At 38.0% G+C, this 17,231-nt stretch overlaps 1 protein-coding gene across 8 annotated transcripts in view; it reads right to left on the bottom strand.

The window, feature by feature from the left end:
* Window positions 1-348: 348 nt before the first annotated feature.
* The window catches only part of RARA (retinoic acid receptor alpha), a 219,840-nt gene continuing 202,957 nt past the window's right edge, over window positions 349-17,231 (bottom strand). For all 8 annotated transcript variants that reach the window (XM_087947974.1, XM_026679674.2, XM_087947975.1 and 5 more), the window contains 5 exons: window positions 16,140-16,300; window positions 14,982-15,158; window positions 14,082-14,286; window positions 7,595-7,753; window positions 349-7,272 (listed from right to left, as the gene is read on the bottom strand). In XM_087947974.1, the coding sequence (XP_087804100.1) occupies window positions 7,046-7,272; window positions 7,595-7,753; window positions 14,082-14,286; window positions 14,982-15,158; window positions 16,140-16,300 (929 nt within the window). In that variant the 3' untranslated portion in view covers window positions 349-7,045. The remainder of the gene's footprint in view (window positions 7,273-7,594; window positions 7,754-14,081; window positions 14,287-14,981; window positions 15,159-16,139; window positions 16,301-17,231) is intronic.

Below are 17,231 nucleotides of genomic sequence, written 5' to 3'. Positions count from 1 at the left end.
TTTATTAAAATGGCCTGAAATCCAATATATGAATTTGAATATATACTGCCTGAAAACCAAGAATTCCATGGTTATATTATCATTATCTCATACCCACTTTCCAATATTTCTGCTATTTCTACTTCCTCGATTATCTTTATTAGTTGGTATCAAGTCAGAGTAAACGCTCTGGAGACTTCTTCCATTCTCTGAAGGAAAAACTGTAAGTGACAAAGTTAGGAATGTACTTGTTGCCCAGTAGGTTTTGGTGGAATTAACATCCCCTATTATTTAAGAAACCTGCAATTTGCTTTTGAAAAGAATTATCTGCAATTCCTTGAGAAAACACCAGCAATACACCTTTTCCCCCCACAAGTTTTACGCCCCCAAGTCTTCCTATAGAAGGCAAGTTATTTGAGATTTCGGAGATTTAATTTCCATCTCTCACAGGGTTCAATTCAAAGCCTTTCTTTCCACCAGGTCTTATGAGGAACAACTCATGCCAGCAGCCCATCATATAGGTAACTCTTGTAACTCCAGAAGTAAATGGGTCCTACCAGCACAATTTGCATATCCAATCTTTCAAATACAGGTAGTTCTCGACTCACGAATGTTTCAAAGTTGCAATGGCACTGGACCAATTTGCAGCATCCCCACATTCACATTATCAGAGTTCAGGTGCATGGTATCTGGCATGTATTTATGACAATTGCAGCACCTGGGGTCATGTGGTTGCCATTGTTAACATTCCCAAGCTGCTTCTGACAAGCAAAGTCATTGAGGGAAGCAGGATTCACCGAATAACAGTGTGATTCACCTCATAATTCCACAGATTCACTTAACCACTGTGGCAAAAAGGTTGTACAATTGGGTACAATTCATTTAACAACTACCTTTTGCTTAGCAACTGAAAACCTGATCCCAATTGCATTGCAAGTCGAAAACTACCTGTAATAGGGCTAGTTTGGAAAGTTGAAAAAACATATTGGAATGGCACCTCACTTTTATTCATTTGTCAAGAAAATTTGATGGATTGGTCCATTAAGTCACTAAGCATTGAAACAGATTTGGAAACTTTTTCAAAGTTTGGAAACTTTTTCAAAGTTTGGAAACTCTACTGTCATATTGGCTGAATTACATCATTGCTCCAAACCTTTGACTCCCCATTCACCTGGTCTGAAGCAACTGTTACAAGCCTGCATTTAATGCAATCATATGCCAGGTAGGTTGGGGATGAAAATAGCATGCTATAAACATTGAAGGACATGAGTGTAGACTACTTGGTTTGTTTGCGTTTTTGGTTACTAAAGCATCACTAACAACCAGCTTTTATTTCTTGTTCTTTCTGAGGCTCTCAGGTTAGTGCAGTACAGTGCTTGATTTAGAAAGTTAAACGATTTCATTGGAAAAAATGTCTGTTTAATCCCTGTTCACTCAGTGAACTCACTCCCTGGAACCTGGCTATCTTATATTCCTCCTACAGTCTCCGCTTACTTAGCAGGAAGTCTATTCTCAGTCACCCACAATGGATCAGCAGCAGCTCTTCAGATGACTTTTCTCAAACAGTTTCTCTGGCCTTTCTTTTCCTCCTGCTAAACTACTGGGAAATATTTTCTGTCGCTATTTGCTTGACTGAATGCTGCACAACACATAAGAAGAAAGCTGGTGTTGCAACTATCAGTTCTTCAGATTAATTAAAGTGGCTTCTGAATAATTCCATTTATGAAAATTCAGACTGGATTTAATGTGGCCAAAAGGCTGGTGTATCTCATCTTCTTCTGGTGGTCTTTTGCGTTGTCTTCCATTAGCTTGGTAAAATACTGGGTCCAGGCTTCCAAAGATAAAGAATTCAAATACCATTCTCTCTAAGGCAAATAAATGTAAGGCTCATCACATTCCTTCATCAAAGAGCTATTCTCCAGTTCAAATCTTCAGTTTACTCTATTTCAGAGGCAGTTTATCACAACCATTCCCATAATGCTCTTTACAATTCTTTGATTTTAAAGCCCTCCCCATCTTTGGCTACTGATCAGCATTTTGTGACTCAAGGGGTGTTCTCATCATTCTTGGATTGATTCCACATTTGTGTACAGTAATCCCATGCTATTGTTTTCTTTATGCCTACAGAGATAATGTACTTCTGGCTAGGCCACAATGCAAGAATCTACTTTGAAGGTCTTTTCAGCTGGAAAAGCTCAAAGCTTCAGGTCCTGAAAGGGAAATGCTGGCCTGACAGCTTTGCATTTTCCTCACTAGCCTGGTGGAGCAGCAGGGGTGCCATTGACAGTTTCACTCTGACCTTCAACAGGAAACCAGCATTTGTCAGTCTGTTGTTTCCCCCACCCCATCATCTTTCCTTTTGTACACAGAGAGGGAGGATGCTACAGAATGGGATCAGTTTCAACCAAGGCAATGAGATTTTGAAATAACAGAAATAGCGACCAAGGTACCAATTTTTAAATTGATTTTGTGGAATAGGCTTAATCAAGACACATTAATACACTCTAGCCTGGATTCTGATACACTTGTAGTCTCAATGTTAAACTTGTTTACCTGCAGGTCCTATATTGAGGGAAAAAGCATTGTGCATAAATGAGATGTTGCATATGTGGTAATTTACCTTCTCACAGCATTTGGCAAAGAAGCTTGGTTAATGACTGGCAACTATAGCCATGTTACACTATTGTGTACCAAATGAACCTCTGAGTCTTCAGAAGCAAAGATTTCAGTACAGTGTAACTGAATTTCAGCTAAGCTTGGCTTTAGAACAGCTGAAACCAAAAGCACTTATACAGACTTATATAGACTGAAATCAGATGATATCTCCTAAATGAGAGTGGACACCAGTATTTGCTATACTATCGCACTGTAGCACAATGTAGAAATTATTTTTCCTTCCCCACCACATACCCAGTCAGGCTGCATATTTCTCACCTCCACTTAAAAGAGGCATCGACACCTTATTTCATTTTTTACCAACTTTTACAAAGTATGTTTTCCAGTGCTAAGAGTTGCAGTTTTTAAAGGAAGGGCTGAACTTTATTTCCAGAGCTGAAATTATTCCATCTTGATTAAATAACAAAACACCTTTAGCCCCATTTCCATGTCCACTGTGAACAGGTGGATTGCTGAACTCCATCTCTTCCTGGACTTGGTTCTAGCTGCTGGCATCATTAAAGCAAAGTTGAGTAGCCTCTATATTTCTTAGGTCACTATGCCCACCCCATCATATTGTACAACTGATAAGGGGTGACAAACCTCAGAAAACTCTAAATGCACTCCTAAATCCCATCACCAAAAAGAAAATAGAAAGCAACAAAATTTCCACCTCTATCTACTTGAATCATGGCTGGATTATTTTAAACCCTGTGATTCTTCTGTGTCCATTTAACATTAACAGATGATAAGCAAGATCCTAACAAAAAGAGATTGTTCACCCTTACATTAAAGGGGTGCAGCCTGCAAAGCCTTCTCCATTGAGCCTGTCTGCCTTGCGCAAACAAATGTAAAAGCACAAAAGCACAAGAGGTGACAACTGTTCCATATTAGGGTTGTTGTCATGACTGTGCAACAAAACACTATTCTCATTGTCAACCTCCAATCTTTAAAAGGTTTTATGAGAAATACCAATAGAAGGAGAAGAAAATGCCACTGCATGTATCAGAAGAAAACTCCAAAGGATTCCACACAACTCTAAACAGGAGAGAATTTGGTAAGAATTGTCTTGTTCTGATAAAGTGAAACCTTTCTAGTCCAATATTTTATGGTTTCTTAACATAGATCAAGTAGATGATTTGGAAAGCGAATAGATAATTATTTAACTTGTAAACCTATTTATTAATCTCAGCCTGGAACAATATTGACAAACTCATCTGATAAGGCCATCCAAACTTCTGTACTACATAGTTTTCATAATCAATCCATACATTAATGTTGATGTATGGTTTTTGTAACTAATCCATACATCAATATGTTAAATATGACCATGTTTCTCCACTTTGATTGGACAGCATTGAGTTGTCATGCAGAGTATTTCTGCCTCTGCTGTCAAAAACATACAATTGGTTAATTGTAGTTTATTTAGTAAAAGGTTTCTAAACTAAACAAAGCTCACTGTGCCATCGAAATTCCAGCTTAGTGCCCTTACAGAGGCATCCTTTGCTATGTGCAAGGTAATTGCACATTGGTATAATAAGAACTAAGCTGTAGATTCCTCTTATCATGGGTCTAGTTCTATTTCCAGGCAACCAGCCAAATATTTCAGAAATCTCAGATGTAACAAACACAGGTTTCCTTTATTGTTACTCCTTGGCACCTAATGTTTAAAAGTATATTACCTTACCATGGGAAAGGTCCATTGACTTACTATGGCTAACCCCTGCTGATTTAACCCTTTAATAAATTGCTGATCACTAATGCAATAGGGCTGAGAATAAAGTAATTCATTTACACCAGGCAGTCATTTCTTTTAAGGGACACACATAAGACATCTCACAAGCCCATTCCCATCCAATTCAACAATTATGGTAAGATTTAAACTCACCAGGATCTTTTTATATGAAATCACAACTTTATATACATATCTGAGAAGTGTGGAGCACATGCCTTAAAGTTATAACCTGAGGGGAGTGCTTTTATGAGAACAAAAATCTTTTTGCTACTCCCACCCTACACAATTCTGTTTAAATGTCATGTCATATTCTAAGACAATCAGATCTCAACACAAAGAAAAAAACCTAGAAAAAATCATGATCGTAATCCCCTCTGGCTACCGCTTTAAAGTATGGTATATGTTCCATAGATAAATCAGGAATCCACCCATGGCAGCTGTTTTGAACCTAATGAGGTGGGAGTTTGAAGGACCTCATTCCTATTTCCACGGCCTTGGAACTACTAAGTCTCTCTGAGTTACATCTGCATAAACACAAGTAGGATTGTACAGTTGGAAAACAATCCTTATTTCCAGATAAATAGGCACAGGGATGAAATCTAGTGGTATCATGTTATGGATGGAACTTAAAAGCTAGTCCTATTACCTTCAAGGACTACGGTGATTGTCTACCTGCCTTATTCTCTTTGAAAAGCAATCCTTCCCCAAGGCTTTGGATCACAAGACACAACAAGTTGTTTGGTGATATGGCAATTCAGATTATGTGAATCATTATAGAAAAGATACCCTTCACCCACTACAAAGCTTCCAACATTAACTCTTTAGAGCCCTGCCCTTAATTGTTCTCTTCCAGAAGAAGATACAAATTATTCAACCTAGAAACCAATAAATTGAACAAAGGTCAGTGGAGTGAAGAAAAAAAGTAAGATGTTTCCCCTGATAAAATGTTGTGCCTTACAAAATTAAAATTGCCCTTTCAAAAAAAGTATTTTATAATAAGAATCAGGAGTTGAGTGAGAGGGAGAAATTGGCTTTTTGTTAGTAAGAACATGTAACAATGTAGGTGATTTTGACACACACACACACACACACACACACACACACACACACACACACAATCTTTAGAAAACAAAGCATTTTGCTCAAAACAATACTTTTATCACAATGTTTAGAACCCCCTCATTTCTCAATTTTTCATTTGCCAAAATAGAAATAAAAAAAGAGAACTGTGAGATTTTAGCTTTGTATCCAAGTGATCCAAACAAAATATATTGCAAATAAAAGCAGCCAGTAAGTACAGGACTAGCCAAAATTAAATATCTTTAACTCATACTAGCCACAGTTGCAGGAAACACTGAAACTTAAGCACACTCCTGGAAATTCTGGCAACAAGGAATGTTGTCCTATTGCTTTCAGTTAGCTTTCTCTGAAAATAGGACTAAAGCAAATTAGAACAGTGGGTTGTGGGTTTTCTTTTTAAATATGCCTTGCTCTGCAGACTCTGTAACCTTATTCAAGAGATCAGCTAAGAATTCAGTTTCGAATGCAGTGATAACTTTTTTTTGCCACTGTACATTTCTGGCTATTTAGCAACTGTGGATGAGCTCATGATTACTTACCAATAAGCCAGGTTTCTCAGTCATTCCCAGCATAGTGTTCATGGAAGAGTGGCTACCAAATTCAAGTACTTGGCTAGTACTTAATAGTTTTGAATCTATAATGAGAAGCATGACCAACCCCATACATGAATCTCCGTGGTTTGGTTTGGTTTTTCTGGCCCTTTCCTTGCCACCCTCTTTTTACAAACCCTTCAAATTCCAAACTTGTACAAAGTTTTTTTTTTCAAATGTATTTATATATATTTATAGATATTTGTATATATAATAGTTATTCTTTCTTAAATGAATCCTTCCCTCCATGTTCTACTGTACTTTAAAAAAAGAAACTGAAGAACTAATGTTTCTTTTTTTAAAAAAAATTGCTGGTGACATTTTTAGGCATATGTAAGTGGACAAGAAGTAGGAGGAGGCAAGAAAAGAGACAAAGGTAAGATTGCACAGTCAAATTGAGGATGAAGAGAAGGTTTGAGCAATTAAAAAAAATTATATCCTTTCCCCGAAATGCAAACTCAACTGGGAAATCCCCCCCCCCCACGACTTCATTTTCACTGCAACAAGAAGCAAGCAACACCTTTGTGGAGGCATGTATGTGTGCATGACAAGACTGAAGAAGAGAGTGGGGGGGATACGTGCCACAGAGAAGTGTTTTTTTTTCCTCCTGTAACTAGTTTCTTTTGGGGGGGAAAAAATCTTGCTCCTAATTTTGAGCAGCCGTCCTTCAGATCTATTTGCTGATCTGCCTTCAGGGAAGATCTGTGCCTCTCTCCACGAGTACAGGACCCCTTCTTGAAAGCAGAACCCTGTTTTGTTTGAACAGCTAAGTGAGAAATAGTGTGCTGGTACAGGAGAACATAAGCAGCCTTCCCTCTTGGGTCTGAGCAGGACTGATGTGGTACAGAGAAGGAGAGGAGAATGCCCGCAGCAACAGCCTGTCCCACTGCTACGCCTTCACCCCACCTCTGCTCCTCCTGAGAGGTGTGTCCAGGCAGACCCAGGAAGCGAAAGACCGATGTGCGCAGAGAGGGGATCAAGCAACTAGTTCAGGGGTCCAGCATGGTCACGGTAAATGTGTGGCAGGACTGTTTCTGTTGGAGCTGGGCGAGAGGCTAGGGCTGCAGCTGCCTGGAGGTGGAGGTGGAGGTGGAGCTAAGCTACTGATATGGGAAGATGCTCCCGTTGAGCCCCCCAAAGAATCCATGCCTTCAGAGTTCTCCAGCATTTCCTGGATGAGGGGTGGCATTGATCCAGGAATTTCCATTTTCAAAGTTATCACCCTTTCAGCACCTGTGGGAGGGAAGACAGCTGATTTACCAACACAATATATAACCTGAGCATTTCCTAAGTAAGCCAAGAGAATATGCTAAGGGTGTAAGCAATACTCAAGATAATTTACTTTCAAAAACTTTCAAAAGTGCGGTGTATATTGAAAATGCTCACTGTATTCTCAGAATTACCTTTCAGTTTTGAACATGATGTTCAACACTATCATACATATCAGACAGTTTTTAGTTATGAATTCATTTTTTAAAAAAACTCTGCCTCCTTACAGATTTAAGAAAGAAGAAAAAACTTTTTTTTCCCCCCTGCAGGGTCTGCCTGCCCTTACCTTTTGCACTGATGCTCCGTAGATCTGTAATCTTCATCAGCATTTTGGGGAACATATGAGGTTTGCTAGGTCTCCTCTTTCTCACATAGATTTTCAGGGCTTCCAACAGAGGTTCCTGCAATTGATCCACACGGTTTGGTTGTTCCAGATCTTGTCGGTCTGGAGAAGAGGGAGAGGTAAGGCCATTAAAAAGGGAATAGAATACATTTCACTTTTCATACACCTTCTCTGTGGTAAACACAATCTTTGCCTAAAAATGTATCACTTAACAATTCTTTTGTGGCTTTCTTAACTTTTCATTCCTCCAGATGTGATTGACTTCAGTTCCAATCATCCAATCATCAGTTCAATCTTTTAGAAGGCACTTTATGGGGCACGGTGGCTGACTGCTACCTGTGCATAATCAAAGAAATTTGTGTGCCACTGTCATGTTTAACAAAAAACTGAGCATGAGAGTGAATTTGCTGTAGTGGCTGAAGTGCTGGGAGATTTTGAATTCTAGTTTCCCCTTAGACATGGAAGCAGGCTGGGTGACTTTGAGCCAGTCAATCTCTATTACCTACCTTGCAGGGTTGTTGTGGGAGAAGGGAGCACTAGGCTCACCGACTTAAATTAACAAAAAATAAAGGTGGGATACAAGTAAAAAAACAAACCCATAATACTTATGTTATTACCTTCCACAGTGAAAGTAAATGTTTAGAGCATTCAATGAAAGCTTTGTCACAGGAACAGAGATTCTTGGGTTACAACAGCAATTGGGACCAGGATTGCTGTGGCTAAGTGATATAGTCTTAAAGCGCATTGCCACATGAGTGCATTGTTTAGCAATGAAAATCCTGGTTACTATTGTAAACTCAAAACATGTAAATTGCTAAATAGGAAATGGTAGGAATCCCAGGGAAAGAGCTGGGTGGGGGGCATGGGGGAGGCCAAGAGTAGGCCTTGAAGGGCCAGCAAAAGTCACGAACGAGTTGGTGGAAATGGGGTACAGCAGCATGCATGCAGGAGGGAGGGGGAATTTTTGCAACTTTCCCAAACACTGATATTGCTTATGGAAAGCCAGCAGGGAAGGTCTTCAGTAGTGACCATATGGCCATAGGACGCTGCAATTGTTATGTGCAAATCACTTGCCAAACACCTGTGATCACATGACTGTGAGGATTCCATGATGGCTGGAATTTTGAGGAGTTGTTGCAAGTGTATTAAAATTGAACTAATTGTCATTAAGCAAAAACACCCTACTTTATGAACACATTTCCTCTTTTCAGTCAATAGTATTTGTATCTGAAGGAATTAGAATAAATGGATTCAGGCATTTCCCACATCTCATCTCATTTATCAAAAGCTTTAAAAATTATCAGTTATCATTATAGATCTCTTTTTAGATCTAACCACCTGGTGGTGCTATTGATCAGGACACAATACACTTACTTTTGACTTCCCTTCCTCTGTTTCTTTCCAGAAATGCACGTATACAATGAGTACCAGTAAAAAAAAACAACTGTATCTATTACTTTAGTAAGCAAATAAATCACATGAATTTCCTATTAGTATAACTCTGCATATCAAGACACTGCATATACCTTACTGAATGGTATATTGGCTTGCAAGTAAATTTCTAGGCTAAAGATCCTAGAAGGCACAAAATAGTGTGAACATCCTGGGAATAAAATTGGACTCTGGCTGTCCTTGTCTCATCGTGGCCAAGATGTGCAAAAATTGACCATTACTGTCCTTACCATTTAGTAGACAATGTACCACCAAGGTTAGTAGATAATGTACCACCAAGGTTGATAACCAAATCTACTCATCTACTATTCTACTGAAAAATAATTTGTAAAAACTGAAACTGATTAATGCCATAAGGTCTATGGATTTATCTGATCATTACTGTGTTTTTAATCAATCAAATATTTATTACAGGCATAAGACAGTATTAAGAAGGGTGGAATACAAACAATAATCTTAAAAGCTAAAAAACTTTTTAAGTTAAAAAAATATAAAAACAAAAATATTTTTTTTAAAAATCTATAAACACTAAGCAAACACAAAAACCCCATAAAAGTTAATATATGGCTAAGTAAATCTATCAAAATACAAAAAAACCCTTAACTAATAAATATATTTTATATCTTTTAACTTTTAACATTATTATTGTATTCTACCCTTTTAATGTTAGTCCGTGATTGCAATAAAGATTGATAACTGAATGTCATGTAGAAATCATGGGAATGCAAAAGTAGCAAATACCATAAACTAAAAAAATAAAAATGAAAGAAAAACAGATGTATAATAAAGGAGAAGGTTGTAATAAATATGACCAAATCTGGTTTGATCTTGCGGAGCAGAGCTGATTAATCTTGCGGAGTTGATGAATACATGTAGAGAAGTGAAGCTGTAGGCAATTTATAAATAAAAGGACTAAAATATGTGTCAGAAAAAGCAAACTGGTGTTCAGGAAAACAGGAATCCATAGGCTGGTGACAGCTACAAATTATGCTCCAGTGCGTAACAATATCAAACTGCTTCTCCCCACATTGTTATATGGAAGCAAGAGTTGGATATGTCAGAAAAAAACATAAAAGTAAATGGAATACAATGGAAATCAGTTATTTTAAAAGGGTTTGGTAATTAATCAGTGCTGGATTTAATACAGAAGCGAAATGAACATTATGGGGGAAAAAAGAATGGTGTAGCAGTCTGATTATTCAGAGAGGATGCATGAGGATGAAATCACAATACAAGGAAAAATGGATCTTGAAAAAGAAAGAAACTGAAAAAATTGTGGTTGTTTGGAGTTAATAAACCCCTTAAGAGAGAAAGGTATCTGTTTTATAGGGAGATACAATTCCAGAATCCTGGAAAGAGACCAATATTGTTAACAAAAGAACAAGACTTAACCTCCACTATAGGCCAGTTTCCTCATTGAATAATTATAAACGATTCACATCAATTATAGTGTACAGATTTAAAATGTTTTACAAGATTTTATTTACTTTATTCAATGTGGATTTTTGTCTAAAAGACAATTAAAAGAGAATATGAGAACTGTATTGGATGTAAGAATATTGCAAGGTAACATAAAACTAGCCACATTAATCTTAGATGCAGAGGAAACTTTTAATAATTCGAATTGGACTTTTTAAAAATTAAAATTCTGAAAGATATGAACTTTGGCAAATCCTTTATTCAAGGATTCAAATTGATACATATGCCTCAGAAGGCTCCAATTATGGTTAAAGGTGGTTTCACTAAACCATGTCATCTCCAGAAGGGGACAAGGCAAGATTGTCTTTTGTCTCCTTCGTTGTTTGTTTTGATTCTTGAAGTGTTGAACAGATAAGGCAAGAAGACAACAGATTTAAAAAAGAAAACAGACTTTTAAGCTGAGAGCATTTAGGGATGATTTGGCTTTGATTTACAAGTTCCTTGGAAAGGGGTTCAGTTATTGCTGAAAAATATGGTGGGTTTTGGTATTCTATCAGGTTTTAAGACTAATAATAAAAAACAAAGATGTTGGTAAAAATATGAAGTTATAAGATCAGAAAATCTAATAAAAAAGTGGTCTTAAAATTGAGAAAAATGTTTTGGGTGTTACTTGACTAATATTAAGTAATTGTCCACTTGAGTTCTAGTACAGGGGTAATCAACCTTTTGGATCTCAGGGACCACCAAACTCATAATTTTAAATCCTATGGGAAAATCCCAAAAAATGTTTGCAGGAAAATTCCCTACCCAGTTCTCCTACCGATCGATCATTCTTTATTTGGGATTTCAGGAGGAGACAGAGACTTTTGGCTTCATGCAAGGAAAGCAGCAGAAGTCTTTCTTTCTTTCCCCCAAACTCCGCCAGAAATGAGTCTTTACCGGTGCAGCCTCTTGGAGGAGGATGACTTGCAGGGCCCCAAAGACTCATTTCTGGCGGAAATTGGGGGAAAGAAAGACTTTTGCTGCTTTCCTTGCATGCAGCCAAAAGCAGAAGAAGAAAGATGTGAAAAGAAGCAGCCTGGTGGCCAGGCAATACGCGTAGGGCAAATTCCCTCCTACCCACCTGCCCTCACTACCTTGTGTTGTTCGCAATGCAAGTGATGCAAGTCTTGTGTTCCTGAAAGACATGTGGGTGGCGCAGCCTTGTGTTCCTGCGCAGCCTGGATTTGGGGGGTGCTTTGGGGGTGACATTTCTCTGCGGACCACCAAAATTTTCCCTGGCCCACTGGTTGGTGATCACTGTTCTAGTAGACAATCACTTAAATATGAGCAGCAGTGTGCTGTAATTGATAGAATCAAGATCATTTGAAGTGTCAATACCATTTTATAATGCCCTGGTAAAACCACACTTGGAATACTGCATGCAGCTTTGGTCGCAGCAATGTAAAAAAAATGTTGAGACTCTAGAAAGAGTGCAGGGAAGAGCAACAAAGATGATTATGGGATTGGAGGCTAAAATATAAAGAACAGCTGCTGGAATACAGTATGCCTAGTTTAATGAAAAGAAGGGTTGTGGGGTGACATGATAGCAATGTTCCAATATCTAAGGGCTGCTACAAAGAAAAAGGGGTCAATCTATTCTCCAAAGCACCTGAAGGCAGGACAAGAAGCAATGGATAGAAACTAATCAAGAAGAGAAACAACCTAGAACTAAGGAGGCATTTCATGACAGTTACAACAGTTAATTGGTGGAACTAATTGCCTCCAGAAGTTGTGGCTGCTCCAACACTGAAACTTTAAAGAAAAGATTGGACAACCACTTGTCTGAAGTGATATACAGCTTCCTAACTGAGCAGGGAATTGGACAAGAAGAACTTCCAACTCTGTTATTCTGTTAGAAGTAAGGAGAAATTTTCTTACAATGGGAACAATTAATCAGTGCTTGTTTCCTGGAGTTGTGGGTTTGCCATCAGTGGAGATTTCCAAAATAGACAAGAAAATCCTTTGACTGGAATGATACAAGGTCTCTTGCCTTAAGCAGGGGGTTGGACTAGAAGACCCCCAAGGCCCCTTTCAGTCCTATGATTCTATGTTCTACCTATGTTCTAATATGAATTGTATGCCTAGTGTACATTGGAGTTGGGTGGCCATAATAAATTTAAATAATAAATCCTACATGCACACTTTTGGTCATTTGTTTTGCTATTAGATCCTTAGGGCTTTGTTTCTATTATTGTTATTTGTCTTTATTAAATTTGCTGATTGATTTTTTTTTCTTTCTAAAAAGGTCAGTATATATTGGTCTGACATTTAACTATTTATTAGTCTTTTTTTAATCTGTCATTTTTCCTTTCCATGCATTATTTTGATTGAAGGTTTGCATTGAAAGAAACAATCACAAACTTTAATTAATTAATTAATCAAAATAAACTTCAAAGAGATGGTAACACTCCCTTTGGAATGCAGGTGTACCTGTGAATGTTGGGGTGAGAGGCTTACATGGCTGAAAATTCATTTTCTTTCTAAGCAGCAAAGATTTTTTAATGCAGGAATAATGAAATCCCTTATTTCAAAATGTGAAAGCTCACAGACATTCTGTCCCAGTGAGAACCAGCTAGATTGGTACTCATCATTATTTGGCTCCGGGTGGTGTGATGAGTACGAACAACAATCAGTACCAAACAAACTTTTCTCATAAGAAATAATGCAGTGACCCACCAGGCAGCCAACAATAATGAGTTCCAACTTGTGCACTGAGTACAAAACAAGTGATGAGCACCAGGATGTTCATATCAAAATTCACTGAGTACCAAATTCACTGAGTTTCAAAGCAATTGAGTACAAGATACCACTGTACTTGGCTGTTCAGCATACAGAATGGATATCTCATTCTTCTGTAACTTAACGTACTTCTTACTGTTGGCCTACTCCTTTCATATCAAGTACAGTAGGCAATACACATCTAACATCATGTAAGCCTATGTTTCTCAACCTCAGCAACTTTAAAAAGTGTGATCTTCAACTCTCAGAATTCTCTAGACAGCATGAAAATGAGAAACCCTAATGTAAGAGACAACAGATTAAGAAGCCTAGATTTTAGATATTAATGCCACTGCATGCATTTTATAGTGATAGTGCCATGGTGGAAGAGGATTCCAAAGAAAATATTTCCAGGCACAAAAGCAAAAAAAAAAGGAATACAACTGAGTATTAATATTATTAGGAACTACCTAAAATTAGTTATGGGTCAGCTGTGACAGTGGTTGGAGTTTAGAGAGTTTTTATATCTACTTGGGAACTGCTACACATAGAAACAGTAGGTCCGAGCATGTATTATGTCATTTGTCACCAAAGTGCTATCCCATATACATTTTTCTTAGCTATCTGAAATCAAGATACCTGCATAGGTACATGCATAGCATGTGTAGCTTGCTCTCTGCTTTGGCAGGTAAGGGTCAATGCCTCTGTGCATTCCATAGGCAAGCCCTGAAAATATGCAAATGTCCAAAACTTAATCTTGATCCTATTTATTATTTATTGGCCCAGTAATGGCACTCACCTCCGCATATGAGGCAGATGGCGCTGAGGAGTCCTGTTTCAGCATCGTCCATCTCAAGTGGCAGCAGCTGGTTGGCAAAGGCAAAGACCAGGTCTGTGAGGGGTCCAAAGCCTGCATTATGCATCTGAGTGCGGTTGAGGGTCAGGCCATCAGAAAAGGTCATAGTGTCCTGCTCTGGTGTGTAGCGTGTGCATATCCGAAGGATCTGTGATGGAAAGTATGTTAGAGGTATGCATCGCAGTTGTTCCCCATCATTTCTACGTTCTACCTGTAACATTCAGTGCGTAATATATTACTGCAATATTCAGCTGCAGGACTTGTACTATTGTTAGACTGAGTACATCATCTGTTTGGGGTGGCAAATCTCTGGGAAGACACAATCGCTACCTTTCAAACAATCCTCTTAACATCCTGGCCACTCTGTTCTGCTGGACATTGTTATGTATGACCCAATACCTGTCCTGAGCTCTTAAATTAATTTATTACTGTAAGTATGATGAACAGCACTTTTTGTTTCTTCCTAGCGTTTTCTCACAAGTGCAGGGTCTGCTTTTTTTTTTTTAATCAACCAAGTATTGATCCACTGGTTATGAGAAGAGTGATTGGCCCAAAGCTACCCCGCCATCTTTTCATGCCTAAGGCAGGTTATAACTCAATGTCCTCATTCTTCCTAACCTAATGCCTTGCCCACTAGACCAAATTGGTTCTTCCAATAATGTTTATATATGTAAGAAATGGGGATAGGGTACCACCATAGCTTTCTCCTTTAGCCTTGGGCTGATCCTGTGAAAGTATGGCTACAGTGCTAATTAATTCCTACTGCTCCATAATTCTATATATTTCCTCATTTTTCTTAATTGCTGAGCTTTGTTTGAAAAGGAAAAGGTCCCATTTACTTACCAAGATGTCGAGGCAGGCTGCTTTGAGGAGTGTGATCTGGTCAGCAATTGTGAGTGTGGTAAAGCCTGGCAATTGCTTGGCAAATTCAACTGTCTTGATGATGCACTTTGTGGACAATTCACTGAATTTGTCCCACAGATCAATGTCAAGAGATATCCGTTGATCTGAACTGTTGTTCTATTGGAGACAGGGCAAAAGAAAAGGAATTGCATTTGACAGAATAAGAATGGCTGGATTTGTTTTACAGCAGTAAACCCATATGCCTGAATCCAGAATTTGATATTAGCTTATGGGTAATATAGTTCTTTGTGTGACGTGAGAAAGGCAACACTTTCTTTTCATGATTTCCTGAGTTTATTTTGTAACTACACCAGTGCCAGATAAACACAGTTAAAAAGGAGAAAAAGCAGACAAGGAATTGGCTAAACAAGACCCAATTATATTGCTTATCTAAAAAATTGACTTGAATTTGTTCAATGATCTAGGCCTATAATAAATCAGGGCTTAACATGATCTATTAAAGTGGAAATTTAAAAAAAATGTTTCCCAGGTCCTTTCTGGTGGTCCAGATATTTTGTCTACTCATGGAATAAACAGCTTTATTCCATGAGTAGATAATCAATCAATCAGTTCTGAACTGCCTATACTCCCCCCAAAAATTGTTACCCCCCAAAATCTTCCTGTAGTCTTCTTCTGGCTATATCATAACTAATTCTTACATATTAAATAAATTAAGTTTATATGGGAATAGTTAAGCCAAGTTCTACCAACAGAAACGACAACCTCTGCTTTTACTTTCAAAAAACATATGTTGAATCTCATCTTTATACAACCAAATGAATGGACAAGGTGATTTTGCATCTTTAACTGTTAAAGATTTTTTTTAATGTAGAAAATTGCCTAATGAAACCAAGAAAGCTATATAGACCATTTAGTCTAAACAGTAACATATATTTTTATTTAGAGGATTGCTTATCTCTCCGTTCAGAACATCTAAGACTTTGAATCCTGAATTATCTATTATTTTACAAATTTCTCTAAGGGGCTATAAAGGCTTGAGTGACAAGTGGTACCAATTCATCTGGAGTTTGGGAAAAGTTGTCCTGCTGAGCTTTCCCCACCCAGTCTTCTTTAGCCCTTATCTTGGCTGTCACTCACTGTGGTGTATTTCCCCAACTGGCAGAGGGCAGGGAAGGTCTCCTGGTGAGCCTTGCGCACTTTCTCGATGAGTTCCTCCACCTCAGGTGTAATGATGTAGCTCTCTGAACATTCCTGCTTTGGAGCATCTTTTTTCTTCTTGTTCCTATCATTCCGGACAGCTACAAAAGAAAGCAAAGGGACAACAAACAATTAAAAGCTTCAATGAGCAGCCAATCCATTCCTCAGGCAGATTTATAAAAATGATAGCAATAGCAATAATACTTAAGACTTATACACCGCTTCATGGTGCTTTTTACAGCCCTCTCTAAGTGGTTTACAGAGTCACCATATTGAGAGTCTCCAACAATCTGCATTCTCATTTTACTGACCTCGGCAGGATGTAAGGCTGAGTCAACCATGAACCTGGTGAGATTCAAACTGCCAAATTGCTGGCAATCAGTAGTCAGTAGAATTAGCCTGCAATACTTGCATTCTAACCGCTGCACCACTGATTATGATGATATAGTTAATATAACATATAACAGGGATTTCTGGAATCAGATAATCAATTCTGAAAACAGAGTTAGTGGCACTAGCAATAAGTGGTTAGGAGATTTGGCAAAAGGAAGCCATGTCCTGCTTTTCTGCAAATGGTAGCAATACAGCTAATACAACTTTATTTTTCCTTTTCAGAACATATACAAACTTCTCACCTTGGTTTTGGTTGCTGATCATTTGGGAATCTCATTCCACCTCCCCGCCTCCATTTTTATTACACAGTCAATGATCCTCAAAAATTACTAATTTTTATTAATGGCACTTCCTATCCAAAATGTACCTGATTTAATTTACACCTCAAAAATAAAGAGATGCCAAAAGATAGTTTCCCAACCTGGTATTCTCCAGATGGAATAAAAACTTTTCTTCTCAACAATACTGGTCATATTGGCTGGAAATTATGGAAGTTGTAAACTACTCAGTACCAAGTCAGGTGTCAAGCACAGAAAATCAGGAAACTCAGACAGTTCAAATGAATATATAGTTTCTTATATGCTTAAACTCTCTACAAGAATCTGACCTACTAATGCTCAAAGCAAATTGGCAGTAGGT

This window comes from Notechis scutatus, chromosome Z (genome assembly GCF_049901735.1).
Source record: "Notechis scutatus isolate UNSWTSFEM ecotype Mainland chromosome Z, rNotScu1.2, whole genome shotgun sequence".
Lineage (NCBI taxonomy): Eukaryota > Metazoa > Chordata > Lepidosauria > Squamata > Elapidae > Notechis > Notechis scutatus.
The sequence above is the reverse complement of the archived record's forward strand: the minus strand, read 5'-3'. Positions and strand labels throughout refer to the sequence as shown.